We start from the raw sequence: 15,106 nt of genomic DNA on the forward strand, positions 1-15,106 counted from the left end.
TTTGTACAAATAGACGTGCACAACAGTAGGCTACACCAGGGGGCGGCAATAGCCTTTACGGCATCAGATTTATAGAAACCCACAAGATAGGGTCGTCACTAGCTTCTGTACGATAGACATTAAAACCAGTTCTTTACCCACAAAGTCTTTACCCACTTTACACACAAAGTATTTACCCACAAAGTTATAAACCCCGCCCATTTCAATGTATCTTCTTAAAATTTGATTTTAAACATAACTCTAATCTTAACCACGCTGCTAACCTTAACTAAGACAAAAAAGCTACAACATTTTTTGTTGTTGCCAATTTTGACTTTGTGGCTGTGAAATCTGACTTTTTTTTTTGTGGAATCTGACTTTGTGGCTGTGGAATCTGACTTTGTTGCTGTGAAATCTGACTTTGTTTTTGTGGAATCTGACTTTGTGGCTGTGGAATCTGACTTTGTTGCTGTGAAATCTGACTTTGTTTTTGTGGAATCTGACTTTGTGGCTGTGGAATCTGACTTTGTTTTTGTGGAATCTGACTTTGTGGCTGTGGAATCTGACTTTGTTTTTGTGGAATCTGACTTTGTTGCTGTGAAATCTGACTTTGTTTTTGTGGAATCTGACTTTGTGGCTGTGGAATCTGACTTTGTTGCTGTGAAATCTGACTTTGTGGTTATAGTCTCTAGAAGCTAGTGGAAACCCCAAGATAGAGTATATTGTACAATGTTGGATATGAAATATTATTTTTTAGACAATGTTAAAAAGTTGGCCTATCCTTTTACTTGAAAGTATTTTAATCTATTTTGGGACTTTTTGGGACCTGTCTCAGAACAGGGATGAGCCTAATAATGATAATTTGAACAAATATTACTATGACGCATTGGGTGAATTTAGAGTAGGACACAATAATAAAATAATAAGACAAAGACAACGACATAAGGTCTACAAAGCAGGCGATGTCATTTAGTTCAGACAAAATAGAACTTTATTAAAAATATATTGGTTAGTTTGCGAAAAGCAGGAATGCACAGAGATATATCACCGTCATTATCACCCTTGACATTTATTGGCTAAAGTCACCTTTGTAGCAGTGATGGTGATTGCGCGTGTCGGCATGACAGCAGCGTCTCGCCTTTGTAAATAGCGACGTTCTGCAGTTGTGTGTGTGAGCCGCTGGGTGAGTCTTCGCCGCGTCTGTCTCCGTAGCTCCCCATTTTCCGAGAAAAGGAGAGGAGAATTAGCTCCGGGAGGAGGGCCGCCGCCATTATTGGGAAGCTGGGGGAAAAAACACTTTCACACACACGCAATCTCTTGTTAAATTGATAAGGACGTTACCAATTTATTGTATGAAGCCAGTTTAGAATAAACCTTGTACGGCAATTGCAGCAACCTCGACTGGTGTCCCGTGCATGATCGATCCAGCATAATGTTGGCACAACAATGGACATAATAATTGGTCAAAAGCAACGTGGTGAACCAAGGAGAAGACGGTGAAACACGCTTTTATTCTCCGAGGAGAGAACAAAAAACCAGGAAGATCATTGTTTTTACGTTAGTAGTTTTATTATCACAAAGACAACGAAAATATCAATGAAATTGGAAATAATCAAAATAGGGATATAGACTTAAAATGAATCTGTCAAGCTAACAATAACATATGTATAGTTATTTGTGTCTGTTTCGGAATCAAACGAGCCACATTTGTGTTTCTTGTCCATGTATATCAGGCGGCGAGGGCTGCGGCAAGCGCTGGCCTGACAGATTCAGGGAGAATGCGATGGTATGTATTCACTTTCTCCCCATTTTAATCTGAAACCCAGACGGAAACCAGTGTTCAAGATAAACATTCTCATCATCAATTTACTCACAATGTATCAATTGTCTGTTACAAATTTATCTTTGGGTGAATAGAGTGATGATTAAAAAGTGCAAGTGGATTCAGAAATACGAGGTGAATGGGTTTAGTTACGAGTCGGCTATTTCATTCTGTGGACAAGAGGCCTGGAGTGGCCAGTGCTTTTCATGAACATTCATTTCAAAATCGTTGTTAAATCCTTTCAAATATGGATAACGAGTTGTAACCAACCCACTATATATTGACAATGTCGAACAATATGGCGCAATTATGTTTGCGCTTCTGAATATATAAAGGTATGTATCTTTACAATCAGAGGGTAGGGTAGTGACTTGCTTGTTTTCATTTCCAAATAACTTGCCTGTTCAATCTGGTTGTCAGTCAGGCCTTGCACAGCTGAGCTTCATGATGGACTGCCTACTTTGCCTTTGATGGGCTATTTAGACATGTTTAAAATGCTGGATTTTATATAGGTTTAGAATATATGGAGATGCCTCCTTTTGTAAACAATAATAATGGAAACAGTTTTATTAAATGGCAGTAGCCTGTCAGTTTGTAGTCCACATTTCATGTCAATATTGATACAGTAAGTACATAGATAGTCTATTTACATGTGTGATTTTATCACAATAATAAAGTGTGATTTGTTTTCTGGCCGTACTTTGTGCATCCTCTTGTCATAATTTGGTTGTAGTTATGGAGTATCTCCAGTATGGCCCCTTCCTCTGTGTCAAATATACTGCTTGGCAATTTGACAGACCAGAGTACACCAAACCTTACCTGATTCTAATGCTGGTGATGATGATAGGTTACTGTCTACATACAGTAGACTGGATTATGCTAATTAGTGATTGTCTGTATGCTGGGCAGATCTTTCATCTGTTGTTTTTTCTTTGTTTGGCAACAGTATAAACACCAGCAATTAGGAAGCTATTACAATAAGAACAGTGCAAACAGACCTCTGGCTGATGAGTTTATATTTTTGTTGCTGTCTAAAGAGGTTGATGTTTACCTAAATGTGTGTTGTCATTCATCCATGATCATGATATTCAGGATCAAGGCCATAGTCAAGAGCATAGATCCTTACTAGTGACCAGCTAAAGGTCCCGGTTGGCAAGGAAACCAAGAGCACTGCTTAGCCCTTTGTCTGAAGAGGTCCTTGGCCACCATCGAGATAAGGACGTATCTTACATGGTTATGAGACACACAGACCATCCATCCCCTCAATGCTTTTGGCTAGCGATAGGTAGGATGGGCCTCCAATTAGTGTGAGTGCTTGTCCTCTTCCTCCCCTTCACTCCCATCCCTTGCTCACACTCCAAAACCTGCCAAGTCATAAAGTAGGCAGAAAAATACCCTAAAAAAAAGAGCTCTGAGCAGAAGGACAGTATAGCCTCGTGGCTAGGGAACCTAACTGCTAACTAGCAGGTTAATGATCCAAATCCCAAGTTGATTCATCCACTTTAACATGACCAACTCCTCACATGTTGTATTGTACTTGATGTTGTATTGCAGTTGTTGTGATCCTTTTATGGGATTGTCAGTAGCCTACATGTGATACGTTTGTCATTGAGTTGAAGTATGTGTATTCATGGCGGAGAGTACCCCTGTCTCCGGTCCCATTTAGGCTCCTTTCATGTGACATCTCTCATACAAGGCAAAAAAAGAAATGTAATCTTTTCACTACATACGCCCTCAACATATTTAGTGTCTCGCTTGTTTTGCAGGGATATTGAGTTTTTCTTTGTATATTGCATTTGCTGTTGGGTTGTTCCATGTCATTTCAGCAAGTCATCAAACCCACCATCTCAGATTGTTCAGAAATCGTTTCTGTAGTTAGAAATGTATAAGATTAGCATCCCTGCCGCGTTATTTTGTTGAGATATAATTTGATCTCTGAGAAATTAAACAAATTGATTGTACATCAATTGGTCATTTTTAATTCATAGGATTCATAAAATATTTAATAAATTAAGTACCGTACATTATTATTTGGACCAAATAGTTTTCTATCAAACACAAAAACATGTTTCTGAAACCATTCTATTCACTCCTCCCCTCAGCAGCCTCCACTGGGATACAGTATCAGTTTTCTATTTCTGACACCTAGAATGGAGTTGTGGCTCTGAGAATTGTTTCTTCATCCTTTGTAATGTATTCTCAGTGAATTTGGATTAGGCAATTTCGGCCACACCTGTTGCTGACAGGTGTATAAAATTGAGCACACATCCTTGCAGTCTTCATAGACAAACATTCGCAGTACAAATGGCCTTACTGAAGAGCTCAGTGACTTTCAACATGCCACTGTCATAGGATCCCACCTTTCTAACAAGTCAGTTAATCAACTTTCTGCCCTGCTAGAGCTGCCCCGGTCAACTGTATGGGCCGTTGTGAAATGGAAACGTCTAGGAGCAAACACTTGCTCAGCCGTGAAGCACGTAGCGTGTGAAAATTGTCTGTCTTCGGTTGCAACACTCACTACCAAGTTCCAAACTGCCTCTGGAAGCAACGTCAGCACAATAACTGTTTGTCGGGAGCTTCATGAAATGGGTTTCCATGGCCGAGCAGCCGCGCACAAGCCTAAGATCAAATGTGCAGTGCCAAGCGTCGGCTGGAGTGGCGTAAAGCTCCGCACATTGACTCTGTACCGGTACCCCTCCCTGTATGTAGTCTCGCTATCGTTATTTTACTGATGCTCTTTAATTACTTGGTATTTTTATTTCTTATTCATATATTTTTTAACTGCATTGTTGTTTAGTGGCTCGTCAGTAAACATTTCACCGTAAGGTCTGTTGTATTAGGCGCGTGTGACTAATAACATTTGATTAGATTTTTGATATACTCGTTGTTGGGGTGGGATTGGAATGGGGGGGTCCGTGACTGACTTTTGACCGTTCCTTTGGATTCCTCGTGTAACTTATTGTTGGAAAAAAAGTTTGGTCCAAGTTGGATGTTAGGTACTATATTTATTGACTATTATATGAATCCTATACATTTTAAATGGCCAATTTGGATGCAATTAATTAGGTCAATTTATATTAAAACAAAATCATGTTGCAGGAATACTAATGTTCTGTTTCTAACAACAGAAACGATTTCAGAACAACCTGAGATGGTGTGTGTCAACTCTTTGTTGTACTTTTTGAGCTGGAACGACCCTGTTCTATTAAAAGGCCAGCCCAGATTGAGAGCGGATTAGAAATGAGAAATTCTTGCCCCTACTCAGTGTTCTCTCATTAAGTTGAAGGGAAATTATTCTTAGTCTTGTCTTTTAACCACTGTCGTTCTTGTGAAAGTGTTTGACTGTTATTTTTATGAAGAGAGCAGAAATAAGGTGAACTTGGCTCAAACTAATATTTGTTCCTCTTTTAAACATAAATTAAGATTTTGTTTAGCTAATTATTTGATTTTTGTGCTCTCTTTTTTTTCCTGACAGGCTCATAGCTACATTAGGAATGACTGAGAGAAGCCTCTGCCTTTGCTACACCCCTACACTGCTGTTGATAAAACATGAAGCACACTAGAGGAAACACCAACTAATCTGCCACTCACATCCAGGTGTACTCTTCTATCGAGTCCCTGAATATGGCAGGATGAGTGTCAGCAGACGATAATGATGGCGAAAAAGCAGGATGCGAAGTCACCCACATACAACCTTATTGTTGTGGGTTTGTCAGGGACGGAGAAAGAGAAGGGCCAGTGTGGAGTGGGCAAGTCCTGCCTGTGCAACCGCTTTGTGCGCCCCAGTGCTGATGACTTCTATCTGGACCACACGTCAGTGCTGAGCACCAGTGACTTTGGGGGCAGAGTGGTTAACAATGACCACTTCCTGTTCTGGGGGGAGGTGGGGCGGGTGGTGGAGGAGGGGCCGGAGTGCAGGATGCATGTGGTGGAGCAGACAGAGTTCATTGATGACCAGACGTTCCAGCCACACCGCAGCACTGCCATGCAGCCCTACATCAAGAGGGCGGCCTCCACCAAGCTGGCCTCTGCAGAGAAGCTTATGTACTTCTGCACGGACCAGCTGGGGCTGGAGCAGGACTTTGAGCAGAAGCAGATGCCTGAGGGCAAGATACAGGCTGACGGGTTCATGCTCTGTATGGATGTCAGTAGGGGGATGAACCGCAACTTTGACGACCAGTTGAAGTTTGTCACAAACCTTTACGGTCATCTGAGCAAAACAAAGAAGCCCATTGTGCTGGTCTTAACCAAGTGTGATGAGGGGGTTGAACGCTACATCAAAGATTCTCACACCTTTGCCATCACTAAAAAGAGTCTTCCAGTAGTGGAGACATCTGCACGCTCTAACATCAATGTTGACCTAGCCTTCCTTGCTTTGGTGCAACTCATTGATAAGAGCAGGGGCAAGCCCAAGATCATTCCTTACTTTGAGGCCCTCAAGCTCCAGAGTCAGCAGATAGCCTTGGCTAAAGACCGATACGAATGGCTAGTCAACCGCATAGTGAAGAACCACAACGAGACCTGGCTTAACACCAGCAGACGCATGCACAGCTCCTCAGAGTTCAAGGAATACGTCTTTCTAGAGGGTACAGCGAAATGCAAGAAGCTCTTCCAGCAGCATGTGTACCGCCTGAAACAAGAGCACATTGAGAGACGTCGGAAAATCTATCTGAGCACTCTTCCTCTAGCACTTAGCTCCCTGGTGCCTGACCTGGATGAGATCGACCAGCTGAGCTGGTCTGGGGTTCAGAAGGTCCTGGAGTCCAAGCAGCACTTTGCCCATTGGTTTGTGGTTTTGGAGGACTCTCCATGGGAGGACACGTCTCACATAGATAACATGGAGGATGAGCGCATCCCCTCAGACCTGTTGGAGACGGCCCCAGCCGAGTACATTTTCAATGCCCACCTGGAGCACCTGAGGAATGAGTGCAAGCGGGCCGAGATGAGGCAGGAGTTCAAGCACAAGTTGGCCTGTTCTCCCTTTGTCACGCCTGGCAAGCCCTGGGAAGAGGCCCGCAGCTTCATCATGAACGAAGACTTCTACCAATGGTTGGAGGAATCAGAGTACCTGGACCTTTACAACCGCCACCAGAAAGAGATAATAGACCACGCTAAAGAGGACTTCCAAGAGCTGCTGCTGGAGTACTCTGAGCTCTTCTATGAGCTGGAGGTGGATGCCAAGCCTAGCAAGGAGAAGATGGGGGCCATCCAGGAGGTTCTAGGGGAGGAGCAGAGGTTCAAGACCTTGCAGAAGCTTCCAGCTGAGAGAGATGCTCTGGTGTTGAAGCATATCCACTTTGTCTACCACCCAACCAAGGAGACCTGTCCCAGCAGCCCACAGTGTGGAGACTTCAAGATAGAGCAGCTCCTGGCCTCACGTTTCCCAACATGCTACCCATTCTTCAATGTGAAGTCCCATTTTGGGGATATTAAAGCTGACCGAATCAACCTTGTGATATTGGGCAAAGACGGACTGGCCAGGGAGTTTGCCAATGAGATCAGGACTCTGTGTACCAATGACGACCGGTATGTGCTGGATGGGAAAATGTATGAGCTGACCCTGCGACCCATCGAGGGAAACGTACGACTTCCTGTAAATTCCTTTCACACTCCCACTTTCACACCCCATGGATGCCTGTGTCTGTACAACTCAAAAGAGTCCCTAACTTACGTCGTAGAAAGCATTGAAAGGTTGCGGGAGTCAACTATAGGTAGAAGGGATAGCCATATAGCTCAGCTTTTAACATCTCTGCTCTTGGTTACTAAAAGGGGAGTAGGGACATATGCAGATATTGGGGGAGAAACTGCCTTAGGCCTAATAAAACAGGGACAGCAGGTAGCAAGGAGACTGCAGTGTAGCTTCCTAGACCCAGCCTCTCCTGGTGTGGGCTATGGGCACAATGTGAATGACAGTCAGATCAATCAAGTATTGAGGGGTCTCCTGGACTCTAGGAGGAGCTCATCTTTTAGTAGCAGCTCCCCACCTCTGCCCCCTAAACCTCCAGGCCCAAGAGACTCTCCTCACCAGCCCAGCCCAGAGGCAGACATCCGCATCGTCATGTGCTTGATGTGTGGAGACAATTATGACGTGGAACAGCTCCTCTCTCCCTTCCTCCTGCCTCAGCACTGCAGGCCAACATCCAACAGTGGGACCTCAGTGATACTGGAGCAGACAGTGGGGCCTCACAAACAGGTGATTGAGCTCTCCCTTCTTTCCTACCACGCCTCCTTCTCCCTGCGGAAGAGCAGATTAGTGCATGGCTACATTGCTGTGTACTCAGCCCGCCGCAAGGCCTCCCTGGAGACTCTATGTGCCTTTCTGTGTGAGATCCAGGACATCATCCCTGTTCAGCTGCTGGCAGTAGGGGAGAGCCAGGTGGAGCTCACAGAAAGTGAGTCTGCCAGAGAGCAGCTGGTCCAGGGAGAGGAGCTGGCCCAAGAGATAGAAGGCAGGTTCAACAGTGTGGTGTGTGGGTCTGGAGGGGTGGTGGGCGGCCTGCACAGGATAGAGATGTTCCAGCACTTCCTGATGGAGGTGGTGGAGAAACGCAACATTGTGGAGGCAACACACATGTATGATAACGTGGCTGAGGCCTGCACTAACGACACTGCCTACTCCCCTCGCTGTAGCTCACCCAGCCCTGGCAACATGTTCCTAGACTCTGATGTGGATGATGTGGAGCCCTCCCCACCCTACTTCGATGGCACACTCACCTCCCATAGTGGGGGCTTCAACCTGCCTGACCTGGACTCCAGCGATGTCTCTGTCATCTCTGACATCAGCTCCTTTGAGAACAAACTCAACAGCAAGGTCCCTCCCCAGGTGAGGCCCAAGCCCACTGTGACCTTTGACTTCCGGAAGGTGGGCCGAAACCCCTACAACACGGATACCATGGGCCACCGTCGCTCCCTGCCCTCTGCTGTGACATGGGTACCAGGTGGGGACGGAGGTTACGACCCCTCAGACTATGCAGAGCCTATGGATGCTGTGTCCAAGCCCCGGCCCAGCAACGAGGAGATCATCTACTCTGTGCCCCATGACAGCACGCAGGGCAAGATAATCACCATCCGCAACGCCAACAGGATGCACTCAAATGGGAACGGCTCGGACAGTGAGGCAGACAGCAGTTCCCTGGAGCGCTGCAGGAAGTTCTCGGCGGCGGGGGTGAAGCCCCGACTGTACCGTGACCGCTCCAAACGCCTGGGTAAGTTCAGCAGCTTTCGCACTAGCTTCATTGGCAGCGACGACGAGATGGGGGCTCTGCCAAAGACCAAGGAGGATGATTTCGGAACCCTGAAAGGAGACATCATCAATGAGGAGGGAGAGGACCCCAAGAAGAGGAACATTCTGAAGAGCCTACGGCGAACTGCCAAGGTACGTGTTGCTTCACTTAGTATTCTTCTCTTAACTGCTAATGGGTTAGCACTATAATTTTCAAGTTTGAATGACTATTGTCTTTCAAGTTTAGGTAAATGGATGGCTAGCTTTGATACGATAAACGTGGTTAAGTGTTGACTACATGGTTAATATGATTTCTCATGTGAACTCTACTTTCTAAATAACTTTTTTGATGTGTAATTGCTTGATTGTTTTAATCAGAACTATTCCTGCATGATAATATTCTATTCACATAAAGTAAGTTCAAAAGTGAGTGGATAGAATTTAAGCCTGTATTTCAGAATGACTAAGACTAGATGCGGCAGCTGTTTATGCTGAATACATAAAGGCACATTTGGTTTGCCAGCTTACAGCTGAATTGAAAATAGTGTTGACATAATGAATAACCAGTCTAATATGGACTTGGTCATTAACAATTTCAACATTCCTGTTTCTGTGCAGAAAACCAGACCAAAGCCTCGGCCCTCTATTCCCAAGCCCCTGGAGAGCAACTACTTCGGGGTACCCCTGGTCAATGTGGTGTTCCCAGACAGACCTATCCCACTTTTTATTGACAAGTGTGTCCACTTCATTGAGACCACAGGTAGGTCACCGTTTTCTGTCTCCTCTTCTCCCCTGTGTTTTGTGTGTGTATTTGTCTTGTTCATTATGCTATTTGATGTGGATGCTGTCCAACACTTAGGCAGAATCTTATTGTTGATAATTCTGAGGTAAATCTGTGGTGCTGAATTATGAAAATGTGTAATGTCTTTTTAGTGGTGCACTGTGAAAGTTTTACTTACAATATTCACTTTATGAGATTGTTCATTTTCAATGTGCTTTAATGTAAGCCCTTCTGGATGAGGGCATCCGCTAAATGAAAAAACTGTAACGTGAATGTAATGATTATTTTTCATCTCAACTCTATTTACGTTTAATAAGCCAGGAAGAACTAACTACACTAGAACAAATGTAGCCAGTGATCAAGTTCTGTACTTCAGCAGTGCCCCCATTGACTTTACAGGAAATTGATAATGATGTTATACAGATGGAGTCGATGGAATGAAGCATTCTTCCTGGTTTCAATCTCTGTCTTTCTGCAGGCCTCAACACAGAGGGGCTGTACAGGGTGAGCGGGAACAAGTGTGAGATGGAGAGCATGCAGAGGCAGTTTGACCAGGGTGAGTTACTTTACCTAGTCCTGTCTGGTCTAAAACATTGTATCAGACCCATGGATGGATTGACTGTAATATACTCACCACACTCTGTCCCTAACCCCTGGACTAACCCTGGTTAGTTATTTGGCTAATCAATATATTGACACATGAGCTGTAGAGGAAATTATGGCCTACAACAAAATATATTTAGAACAGTGACAAAGCCGACTACCTCTTACACACTATTCCTATTCTTCTCTCTTCCCCTTTCTTTCCTCCATCCCCTACCTGTTTTTCTCCCCTTTTCTCTCCTTCTACCCCTCACCTCCCTCTACCACTCCCTCCTCTTTCTCTTCTTCTACATCTCACCTTCCTCTCCCTCTCCCCCATCTTGTTTTACCTCTCTATCCCTCTACCTCCTTTCTTCTCTAGACCATGGGCTGGACCTAGTGGAGAAGGACTTTGCCATCAACACGGTGGCTGGGGCTCTGAAGGCCTTCTTCTCTGAGCTGCCGGAGCCGTTGGTGCCCTGCATTCTGCAGGTGGAGCTGCTCGAGGCCTTCAGTAAGACATAGAGCTGGCTGGGGTTAGGGAGGGGTACTGGGGTTTTGGAGAGCTCAGTAAGACATTGAGCAGGGTGGGGCTAGGGAGGGGTACTGGGGTTCTGGAAAGCTCAGTAAGACATGGAGCTGGCTGGGGTTAGGAAGGGGTACTGGAGTTCTGGAGAGCTCATTAAGACATGGAGCTGGCTGGGGTTAGGAAGGGGTACTGGGGTTCTGGAGAGCTCAGTAAGACATTGAGCAGGGTGGGGTTAGGGAGGGGTACTGGGGTTCTGGAAAGCTCAGTAAGACATGGAGCTGGCTGGGGTTAGGAAGGGGTACTGGGGTTCTGGAGAGCTCAGTAAAACATTGAGCAGGCTGGGGTTAGGAAGGGGTACTAGGGTTCTGGAGAGCTCAGTAAGACATGGAGCTGGCTGGGATTAGGAAGGGGTACTAGGGTTCTGGAGAGCTCAGTAAGACATTGAGCAGGCTGGGGTTAGGGAGGGGTACTGGGGTTCTGGGGAGCTCCGTAAGACATGGAGCAGGGTGGGGTTAGGGAGAAGGTACTGGGGTTCTGGAGAGCTCAGTAAGACATTGAGCAGGCTGGGGTTAGGAAGGGGTACTAGGGTTCTGGAGAGCTCAGTAAGACATGGAGCTGGCTGGGATTAGGAAGGGGTACTAGGGTTCTGGAGAGCTCAGTAAGACATGGAGCAGGGTGGGGTTAGGGAGAAGGTACTGGGGTTCTGGAGAGCTCAGTAAGACATTGAGCAGGCTGGGGTTAGGGAGGGGTACTGGGGTTCTCGAGGGCTCAGTAAGACATGGAGCTGACTGGGGTTAGGGAGGGGTACTGGGGTTCTGGAGAGCTCAGTAAGACATGGAGCAGGGTATGGTTAGGGAGGGGTACAAGGGTTCTGAAGGATTCAGTAAGACATGGAGCAGGGTTTGTTTAGGGAGGGGTACAAGGGTTCTGAAGGGTTCAGTAAGACCTGGAGCAGGGTGGGGTTAGGGAGGTGTACAAGGGTTCTGAAGGGTTCAGTAAGACATGGCGCAGGGTGGGGTTAGGGAGGTGTACTGGGGTTCTGAAGGGTTCAGTAAGACATGGCGCAGGGTGGGGTTAGGGAGGTGTACTGGGGTTCTGAAGGGTTCAGTAAGACATGGCGCAGGGTGGGGTTAGGGAGGTGTACTGGGTTTCTGAAGGGTTCAGTAAGACATGGCGCAGGGTGGGGTTAGGGAGGTGTACTGGGGTTCTGAAGGGTTCAGTAAGACGTGGAGCAGGGTGGGGTTAGGGAGGTGTACTGGGGTACTGAAGGGTTCAGTAAGATGTGGAGCAGGGTGGGGTTAGGGAGGGGTACAATGGTTCTGAAGGGTTCAGTAAGACATGGCGCAGGGTTTGGTTAGGGAGGGGTACAAGGATTCTGAAGGGTTCAGTAAGACATTGAACAGGGTGGGGGAGTCAGGGTGGGGTACAAGGGTGGTGCTGAATGGTTGTTCAGGGAGTGATTCTTGTGATTTTTGACAGTCAAGTTCTTCCAGGGTGAGTAAGTGTTGGGGAGGATAAGGATATGTCGTGTTTTGTTCTCAGAAAATATAATATATTATAACTATGTGTGTCAATGTATACTGTATGTAGTACTGCATATGGAGTAACAGTGTTGAAAACATGTGAGTCATAGCACTGACCCCCTCCCTGTGTGTGTGTGCACAGAAATCAATGACAGGGAACAAAGGCTCTACACCATGAAGGATGTGCTGAGGAAGTTCCCCAGGGAAAACTATGACGTTTTCAGATTTGTCATGAGCCACTTACACAAGTGAGTGCAAATCAGACTGGCTAACTGTTCCATTCTATGACCTTGGCCCTGACTGCATTGTGACCATTTGCACGTTTTGTAACATGTATCATCAAGTAGCTCTTACACCTGTGTAATAATGTTATTACACTAGTAGCTGTTGTCATGCTGTTGTTGATGGAGGTGTATTGTGTTGTCTCTCCCAGGGTGAGCCAGCTGAGCAGACAGAACCTGATGACCAGTGAGAACCTGTCCATCTGTTTCTGGCCCACTCTGATGCGGCCAGACTTCACCACCATGGACGCCCTGACGGCCACGCGGACCTACCAGACAATCATAGAGACCTTCATCCACCAGTGTGCTTTCTTCTTCTACAACCAGCCCCTCCTGGACTCCCCCACTGGCCTGGCTGGCCTCCCTGCCTCCCCCACCACCACCCTCACCGGTGGCTCTACCTATTCCTGCTACCGCTCCTCCCCTCCCCCCACCACCACGCAATTCAGCCCCCTGCAGCAGTCGCCCCCACCACCCCCCAGTCACCCCTCCTATCCCTCCTTCCCCCTCCACCAACACCCCCACTGCGCCCCCACCGAGCAAGAGACACTGTAAAAGACACTGTGAAAGACACTGAGAAGGGAGCACACGCCGTACCCCTGATCTGACCTGATCCTCCGTCACTCACACACACACACACACACACACACACACACACACACACACACACACACACACACACACACACACACACACACACACACACACACACACACACTGACACTACCTTGTTTGGTCATTGATAATAACATAGATAAAGAGAGAGAGGAGACGAGGAGCGCTTGACAAACAAACTTGCCACTAGTGAACAGCATCCAGCTGACCTGCCACCTGTGTGCCAGTGCAGATCCCAATGCTGACTCTTCCCCTCCACCCCCCTATAGCCCCTGATAACCTGGAATGTGACTCTAGGACTCACCAACAGGAGGCCCAGGGGAAATAACAGAGTGGGTTTCATTGTTACAGTAAGACTCTCTCTGCCAACCAACAATTTAAACCCTAATGATACACTATAATGAAAAAGTCCAAGCCTCCATGTCAAGTTGGAAGATATGATTTGTGCCCATAGCTATGTTGTTATTTGTGTATAATAATTTTACATCTGTTTCTTTCTGTTTGTTAATGAAAGTAGCCACTGGATGTGTGGACTGTGCTCTGAAGGTTGTCGGCAGTAACGTGCCACACCGCTGTTTGGGGAGCCTACCTCTCTGCCTGAAGGACCCCTGCTATGTGGTTGGGGGGGGGGGGGGTTCAGTGGGGATGGGAGAGGGTGATTTGGGAGAGTGGGGGGACATCCAAGGATGCACTTTAATGGTCAGAGTGTTTTTGTTGAAAAAAATGTATCCCAAAAGGGTGTTGTTGGGCCAGAATGTTTTAGTGTGATGAGTTCCCAGCTCAATCAGCCATACCCATTGCCTCTCTGAAGGGGCCTTGGCAGATCAAAATGTTGTTTACATCCAAACCCTTGTATTTGTATCCACATACTTATCTGAAGCACTTTTAAACTCTAGTGTGAAGTTCCATGAAATACAACCTTGATCAATTGACTTTGTTTTAATGGCTGGGTGGGTGTGGCAGTAGTAGAGAGGGACTCCTTAACATGACCCTGTCATAAAAGTGTTAGTTTAGAGGATTCAGGGCTCACTTTATAACCCCATGGAAAACCAAACCATAATACTGATTACACATTCCTCTTTCATCTTAGTCAAGACAGAAATAGTTTGTTCTGGGAATGCAGGTTTGAATAGCATGCAGTTCCCCCTCTCTTTTTCGAACTGCTGTTGCTTTACTAATGGTTGTGAATATGGAAGTCGCCTGGTGTTGTTTAGGCAAGTAAGTTTGAGCCAGGGTCAGTTAATCAGGCCCTTTAGGATCCAGGAGAGGAATGCTCTTGCTTAAGATGACCTCAGGTCCACTCCATCAGTTAGGGTTTGATGATGGAACATTGATTATGGGAATTATTGACAGAAACCTCAGACAGTAGCATAATGAGGGAGAGGTTAGAGAGACATTAGTTATACCAGACAAGTCCTCTATGTACTTTCTTTGTTCCACTGTGTTATCTGGTGGCCATGGAAACCACTGCCCTATTGCAAAATGATCCTGGATATGTTGCTATGGGTGTCTAGCCAGTTGAACTCTTTGTACTCATCTAATATTAAGGACCTTAAACTGAGGTAAGGTGTGCATACAGAAAACACTACCACGGCAACGAACTACAGTACAGTAATAACAGTACAGTATATCCTATAGAGACGTATGGACTCATGCCCAGGAATGTCAACAAAGCATAGAGTAACTAGCTCCAGTGTTCTATGGGATTTATGTTGGTGTTTAACTGTCCTCTCGCTTGTTGAAAAAAAAAAACAAGTAGTCAAGGTAAAGTA

At 46.0% G+C, this 15,106-nt stretch overlaps 1 protein-coding gene across 1 annotated transcript; it reads left to right on the forward strand.

The window, feature by feature from the left end:
* The first annotated feature begins 1,068 nt into the window (after positions 1–1,068).
* Positions 1,069–13,953, forward strand: LOC123999906 (rho GTPase-activating protein 35-like). Its single transcript, XM_046305937.1, has 8 exons — positions 1,069–1,536; positions 1,713–1,765; positions 5,277–9,176; positions 9,642–9,783; positions 10,283–10,360; positions 10,769–10,900; positions 12,581–12,686; positions 12,872–13,953. The coding sequence occupies exons 3-8, from the start codon at positions 5,454–5,456 to the stop codon at positions 13,272–13,274; spliced, it is 4,584 nt and encodes a 1,527-aa protein (XP_046161893.1). The 5' UTR covers positions 1,069–1,536; positions 1,713–1,765; positions 5,277–5,453; the 3' UTR covers positions 13,275–13,953.
* The last annotated feature ends 1,153 nt before the right edge of the window (positions 13,954–15,106 follow it).

Source organism: Oncorhynchus gorbuscha, linkage group LG16 (genome assembly GCF_021184085.1).
Source record: "Oncorhynchus gorbuscha isolate QuinsamMale2020 ecotype Even-year linkage group LG16, OgorEven_v1.0, whole genome shotgun sequence".
Classification (NCBI taxonomy): domain Eukaryota; kingdom Metazoa; phylum Chordata; class Actinopteri; order Salmoniformes; family Salmonidae; genus Oncorhynchus; species Oncorhynchus gorbuscha.